The 7,370-nt window shown below is 34.0% G+C and overlaps 1 protein-coding gene and 3 long non-coding RNA genes across 4 annotated transcripts; all 4 read left to right on the forward strand.

Moving 5' to 3' along the window:
- The first annotated feature begins 1,215 nt into the window (after nt 1-1,215).
- On the forward strand, nt 1,216-3,068 carry LOC109583296 (kelch domain-containing protein 4-like). The gene is made up of 2 exons (XM_019998572.1): nt 1,216-1,779; nt 2,914-3,068. The coding sequence occupies exons 1-2, from the start codon at nt 1,356-1,358 to the stop codon at nt 3,021-3,023; spliced, it is 534 nt and encodes a 177-aa protein (XP_019854131.1). The 5' UTR covers nt 1,216-1,355; the 3' UTR covers nt 3,024-3,068.
- A 321-nt stretch (nt 3,069-3,389) lies between these two features.
- LOC109583317 (uncharacterized) lies at nt 3,390-5,444 on the forward strand. Its single transcript, XR_002185465.1, has 3 exons — nt 3,390-3,521; nt 4,722-4,854; nt 5,267-5,444. It is a non-coding gene; the product is annotated as an uncharacterized LOC109583317 (long non-coding RNA).
- A 108-nt stretch (nt 5,445-5,552) lies between these two features.
- Nucleotides 5,553-6,054, forward strand: LOC109583315 (uncharacterized). Its single transcript, XR_002185463.1, has 3 exons — nt 5,553-5,593; nt 5,885-5,968; nt 6,023-6,054. It is a non-coding gene; the product is annotated as an uncharacterized LOC109583315 (long non-coding RNA).
- A 10-nt stretch (nt 6,055-6,064) lies between these two features.
- Nucleotides 6,065-6,404, forward strand: LOC109583304 (uncharacterized). The gene is made up of 3 exons (XR_002185456.1): nt 6,065-6,106; nt 6,155-6,253; nt 6,308-6,404. It is a non-coding gene; the product is annotated as an uncharacterized LOC109583304 (long non-coding RNA).
- Nucleotides 6,405-7,370: the final 966 nt, after the last annotated feature.

Below are 7,370 nucleotides of genomic sequence, written 5' to 3' on the forward strand. Positions count from 1 at the left end.
GCGCAGATAATTTTTGTTCACTATGCATGCATGTCAATTAATCTATGCCTGATTTCTGTATTTTATTTTTATTCTAAATTATTAATTAAATGAGAACTTAACTGCCTAGTACTCTTGCAGAGCATTATACAATAGATACACTTGTTCTTGAAGTAATAAGTTATTTGGTTTTTTAAGGAGGATATTTTGCCTCCTGCACATCTACACATGTAGACTTTTATTATGGCCAAAATCATAAAAGGAGCCCTACATTACTGAACTAAAGATTAATGCACTGTTTGCATCATTTCAAGACTCAGCATGTGCTATTATACAATGTAGCTGATGATGTGGTTGACTATTAAGTTATTTCTGGAGGAGATTTTGTCAGTTTCATGATTGGCTTACCCATTATACGTGAAATTGATCTTAATCAGTTTTTTCTAAATGCCAGTTGTGTGTGCTGGGCTATACCATTTGGCCAAAATCATAGAAGGAGGTCAGTGTACACTATGAATTTACTGAATTAATTATGCCACATTGTTTCATTTTAAAAGGATCAGCATAGCCAGATAGCTATTATTACTGTATAAAGCTGTTTGCATAGACCTTGCAAACTGCCAAGTATGTATATAGATAGTAATGTGACTACACAAAGCAAAAAACATCTCAATTTAGACAGTCCCCTTTAAAGCTCATATAGATTGGTTTATGAATTGGTTTGCAAGGTCTGTGCAATTTGCTGTGTTGAATTTTTGCAGATTTTGCGTTTTGCTCTGTTGCGAAAATAAAAATAATGAAATTCTGCATTTTCATTACCACATGGTGGACTTTACAAGTTATTCGCAAAAATTTTATTTCATGAAATCTTACAAATGCCAAATTTGCAAAAAAATTTAGCAACACGAAAATATCTCAGTATATGGAATATAAGGGGAATAAAGGCTGATAAAGAATTATGACCATAAATATTTACTCTAAAATCTACATCTATGATTTGATTCAGATTGTCTAAAAAGTACTGTTAATTGGTGACACAAGCGTTGGAAAATCCTGTTTCTTGAAGTACATGTAGGCATTTGGTTGTGGGGCCATGACCACGCCCTCGGAGTGACATTGTTTTGGGTGGGGCTGGTATTTTGCAAGAATGGCATCTAAAAGTGAGAGCCACTATTCTATTCTCTTTTTCATTCATTCTTTGTCTCTCTTACTCTCTCACTTACTTTACTCCTCTGTATCCTGTCCTTATTCTGATTCATCACTACATTACTGTTACTCTGTTACTGGTACCTCTTGTTCAGTTGTTGTTCTTTATAGACTATCAACCAGTGAAGAGAGAGAAACACTCCACAGTAAAGGTAGGAGACTACCTATTTATGTGGGGTGGGGTCGGGTCTGGAGTGCACTATGATGTGATGGAGGTGTATCACCTACTAACTGGTGCTTGGGACCAGAAACCTACTACTGGTACCCCACCACAAGGCACCTGGGGCTATTCTTCTGTCGCTATTGGGAAGGACATTTATTACTTTGGTGGTAATAGTTATCAATATCAAAATAGCTTATATTCCTTCAGTGTGGATTCATTCAAGTGGAGGGAACTCTCTCCTTATAGTTCTGATCATGGTCCAATGAAGAAGGGGTACTGTGGAATGGTATCAGCTCATTTTGACGGTGAAGACTATCTAGTAATAATTGGGGGAAGCAGAGCATCTTCTACTAATACTTCAAAGCAAACTGATGCTCAGTATTCAGCTGGTGGTGGATGTAATGAGATACATTATTACAGGATTTCATCAGGTCAGTAATTCTCATTATTGATACACAATATTTGATCAGTATTTCTAACTGAATAATTTATATTAATGTACATAAAACAGATTGTTAATAATTAAGTGTGTTTGTTAGTGTGTCTCTGTGTGTCATGTGTTTGTGTGTAATAGTGACGTTTGTCTATGTGTGACTTGTGTGTGTACTAATACATACATTATGATGTGTCTGTGTATGATAGTGCATATAATGTATGTGAGAATTTATGAATGTATGATGTGTGTATGTGACTTGTATCTATAATGTGCATGTTACCGTATGTCAAAATTATGTGAAATTGTTTTGTAAATTATTATGAAAATTCTTCTGATTTTGCCATTTCCCTCCAATTTTGCTACTTGACAGCATTATAACACATGGACCTGTGCTGGAAGAGGCCGAAGAGCATGTCTAACTCACAGTGATGCCTCGAGCACCCCTCTGCCAGACAGATGATTGTTATTAGTAGGCCTAAGTTCTGTCTAGTTAATAGCGAACAAGATTCAGATTGTGAAGATTATTAGTCAAGCAACAAAGAAGCATCGACAGACTTACAATATCTCGTCCAAACGTGCTTCTTTGTGCCTCCTATTTCATCATTATTAATTATTAGTGGGCAATATTGGCTTAGTTCACTCTAATTATTTGTTTTCATTTATTTATCAAAAGTGACTGTGACAAATTTTTGGAAGAATTACGGTATATGTGTGTGATGTTTGTATATGTACATGTATCTATACATAAGCTAATGTGACATGAGTGTGTGTGTGTAGGTTCATGTTATTTATTATCATTTTTAATAAAGTTTTGTATCACATGAGTCACAAATTATATAATTATTCATTAATAATCATAACTGACATGTACCAGAATAGATTAGTATTCTTCAAATAAGGACACCCCTACACCTCTCTTTCATGTGTACAGGTGTGGTGTGTGTGAGATGGTGTGTTTATCCATACATGAGTGTATCTGTGTGTGTGTGTATCATGTGATAGTGATGTGTGATGTATATGTATAAATACTAATGTAATATACATACATGTACATATGTATGATGATTGTGTATAATGTATGTGTGTGCATGTGGTAAGTAAGTGTGCATGAATGGTTGTACATTATTAGATCAATGGATATCTCCTGTTGTTACTGGAGACAGACCACCTCCTATTGATGACTTCACTCTAACACCAGTTACAAATAACACTGCGGTAATGTTTGGAGGCTCTAGCTGATAATGAATACAGTGATAAATTGTATATGATAAGTTTCACTAAGACATCAGTGGTGAGTTAATACTGTAGGGTTGGTTTTGATTTAGAAATTTTTTGATTATAAAAGTTAGTTTCAATTTAAATTCCAATTGAAAAAATTAATCAGTAAAAAATTGATGTGTACTTTAAAATTGCAGTCAATTAAATGCACTGTAGATTATTTTTTCAATATTACATGTACAATCTTTTTGATGCACAATCTAAACTCAGTCTATTATTACTTCATTGATATAAATAATTAAGTTCATAAATAATTTTATTACATTGATTTTATTATTCTCTCAGGATATATTAGAAGTACCTAATCCTGGAGGATCAGTACAATGGCCTAAGAGAAGATATGGTCATTCCAGTGTACTGATTACCACTAGTTCAGGACCACATTTACTAGTGGTGGGTGGATATCCTGCTCATGATGTATGGTTACTGGACATTAATAAAAGAAAATGGAAAGAACTGGTAAGTAATATAATTATTATGAGGCTTGACAATGACATGTTCGTACACTCATATACATATTAAAACGTATGCACACATACACACATACATGTATGTACATACACACTGTACACAATGTAAATAGAATTTATTTTAATTCCAGAATTGACACTGTATTTCTGCACACACACACAGACACATGTATATTCACACATATTTAGATAAAGGAACAAATACAAAACACAAAAAGACACAAACACACATTCACACTAAAAACAGACACACACACACACACATACTGTAGACCAGCATTATTCATCAGTAGTTTTCACTGAGTATCATAATTTGTACATGTATATTACAAACCTCATGAGTTACAAATTTAGTTATTTACATCATGTGTACATGTATACATGTAACATGTACATGTGTGTTTATGTGTGTGAGCAATTATGCATGCTTTACATGTAGCTTTATATGTGTATGCATGCATGTATAGATGTACATGTATGTGTGTTAGTGTGTCATTAGTATGTGTATGTGTATATGTGTACATGCAGACACTTAGTAAGTTCTTAATTGAGGATTCACATGATATAATAACACACTCAGTTGTGTATACTTGTCTATTAATATAATTATTGTGTATTATTAATTTTATTTTGTCATCTTTGTGTTACATAAAACACACTGTGCAGACTATAAAACTGTCATTTAGTTACGGTATAGTCAAAAAATTTTGTGTGAAATAAGCTTCCTTATTTTTGTGATCATAGGTTGCATCACGAAGAATTAATCCCCGAAAATATTAATCAAAGGGCATGGTCAACCGCAGCTTAATTAATTACTATAATACATGTGCGTGTGCATGGCTGCATGCTCTTTTGTCTGAATATTTATTAAGTTATGTTTTTGGTCAAGCTCATATCTCTGTATCACTATTTTAAGCCTATAGAGGCAAGGTCAAAGATGATCTCCCTAATTACTGCTAGGGCCCACACTGTTTTGTAAACATGGTGCAGTGCCCCCTGGCCTGACTCAAGAGTATATTTCAAGCATTGCGTCCGCCATGTTTTAATTACAATTGGTGTGTTCAATTATTATTGAAACTAAAATCATGAAAATATTTTTTGCTATACGGTATTGTGTTTATTAACCAAATATGAAATCAATTAATGTGGTAAAATTTATCCTTTTAATTTTATACATGTACATGTGTAGATTAATCTACCAGACAATTTCACTAAAAGATACTGGCATTCTCTCTCAGTGTGGAGTGTGACCCCAACTACTAACTGGATAATTGAGTTTGGAGGACTTATAGAACATAAAAATACAGCAGTAATAGAACTCAGTAAGTACATGTAGACAGAAGTAAATACAATGTGTATTGAATATGTAATGATAATTTTTTAATGATAATATTACAATAAAGTAAGTAATTCTTATGATGAATATTTAATGAGAGCATTTGACGTATTATACCTATGATACTAATTATTACCCATTCATTCCTGCTATGTACAATAGTGAAATATAATGACTGCAGATACAGAAACACTGATATTAATAGGAGCTAGAGCAAATGAAATATTATTATCAGTGTATTTATATGCAATAATATGTTCATGTGGTTAACTGTGTAAACTGACAGAGGTCACACATACAATGATTAAACATGAATCCATCAATAATAAGGTTACCATAGTAACTAAGTGTAATTAATTTGTGTATTTCTTATTCTCCACTATTTTGTTACTGTATAGGATATACTAGTGATAATGATTGGTCTACTAGTGTAATACCTCTGGACCAGTATCAAGATCAACTAAGAAGAAGGATACTGAGTGATTGGGAGAATTTAGGATTAAGCAAAGAGGTTCAATTACTCAGAGGGCACCTACAAGAAAGAGAAAGAGAATTCTATGAGGAACAGCTTCAAAGGGAAATAAAAGAGAAGGAGCAGATACAGCAAGATCGAGAGAAAGAGCAGCAACAGCTTCTTCAAGAAAAGGCAACACTTAGTCAGCAACTTGATGATGCTACCACTCTCCTTGAGCAAGCAGAAAAGGATAAATCAAGTCTTAATTTAGGTACTATTGTGTTGTACTGTTGTTTATGTGTACATTGTTTACATTATAATACTAGTGGATTAGACAATGTTGAGTATGGAAATAGTATCCTGTACTCAATATAGGTCAAATTGTCCATGCATTAGAAATAATGAGATTGATGTAGAGTGAGCTCTGCTTACCATATATGGTATCATTAGCAATAATCACAACACATGTATTTATGGGCTACTGTACATGCAGTGCAAATTTGTTCAATTAAGCAACATATATCATTTTATTTTCTATCTTTTGTATTTTTATTGATAATAGAAGATTATGAGAAGCTTAAAACTAAAGTTGCTGAAGTATTGGAAGAGAAGACACAAGTAGAGGAGAAGAAACAGATTATTACTGGTTAGTGTATCATCAGTACATAATATTAGATGAGAGAATATTCCATTAATGTAGAAGATTATGAGAAACTTAAAGTCAAGGTAGCTGATATGGAGGAGGAGAAAGAACAATATCTCAAGGAGAAACAGATCATTATTGGTTAGTTAACTATACACACAGATGAGAGAATATGTTTATTGTGTATAGATGACAATCTAAATCTTACTTTGGAAAAGGACAATGTCATAGCCAAACTGACATTACAAGTAGAGGAACAATCACAAAATGAGAAACAGATCATTACTGGTTAGTGTATCATCATCAATCAATAGTAATTATTACTATTCTATTGTTTTATAGACCTTAGAGCTAAAGTGTCTGATAATGAATTGTATACAACCAAACTAATGAAGGAGAAGTCACAACTTCAGGAGAGAGTCACATCCTTAGAGGAACAATCCATCAAAGAGACTAGTTCCGTTGGACTACAATTCAATTACCTGATCCCTTCAATGGGTAAATTATTCATGTACATGTACACATGCGAATGATTGTGTGTGTACTATACTGGTATTAGATATGATGTGTCTGTATTGTTTCAGATTCACTAGACTCTAGTGTCATTATAGCTGGACAGAAGCTTTTTATTCTACAAGGAGACAGGTCTGACTCACTCCAGTGGGAGAAATATGGATTCAGATTAGAGTGTCCTCAAGGAGCAGTGTCCAAGGATACTGAAGTAGCTGTTACTGCACTAGCTGGTGGTAATTTCAAGGTACCCAAAGGTACTGTGCTAGTGAGTGCAGTATATGCAATATCAGTATCTAAGGCACTATTAAAACCACTGGTAATAGAGCTACAACATTGTGTGGATCTAAGAAACACTAGTCAGACTGGTTGCCTCAAGTTTGTGAGAGCTCCACTGAAGTCTCCCAATGCTTACCAGTTCAGTATAGTTGAAGGAGGATCTTTTAGTGTAGGGAACAGATATGGTTCTATTGAACGTGACGAATTCTGTGCTTTTGGTATTGGACATGTTGGTAATGGAGACACACCTATTGGAGGTGGGAATGGATCAGAGAATGATACACAAACTCAAGGTCTACAATAGTGTTTGTATTAATAATTTACTGTTGATGTGTTTGTATGATGTATAGGAACAAATAATGATAGTGAGGAGGAGACTAATGGAGACACACCTAATGATAGCAGTAATGGAGCAGGAGAGAATAGTAGTGGAGGAGGAGCCACTCCACCAACAAGTACTACACTACCTCATGGTATGTAACTGTATCATGTATACTGCATGTTATGTTTTACCTTATAGACTCAATTAATGATGATCCTTCTCAGTTAGTCCCTGAGGTTGGATCCCATACTACTGATGAACCAACAGTACAACAGTCAGATCATGCACTAAGTG

The sequence above is a fragment of the Amphimedon queenslandica genome, unplaced genomic scaffold (genome assembly GCF_000090795.2).
Source record: "Amphimedon queenslandica unplaced genomic scaffold, v1.1 AMPQUscaffold_13518, whole genome shotgun sequence".
Lineage (NCBI taxonomy): Eukaryota > Metazoa > Porifera > Demospongiae > Haplosclerida > Niphatidae > Amphimedon > Amphimedon queenslandica.

Coding starts and splice junctions, on each gene's coding strand:
- LOC109583296 (XM_019998572.1), top strand. CDS start 1,356: ATGTGGGGTGGGGTCGGGTCTGGAGTGCACTATGATGTGATGGAGGTG. Junction 1,780..2,913: donor TTATTACAGGATTTCATCAG/GTCAGTAATTCT, acceptor GTACATTATTAG/ATCAATGGATATCTCCTGTT.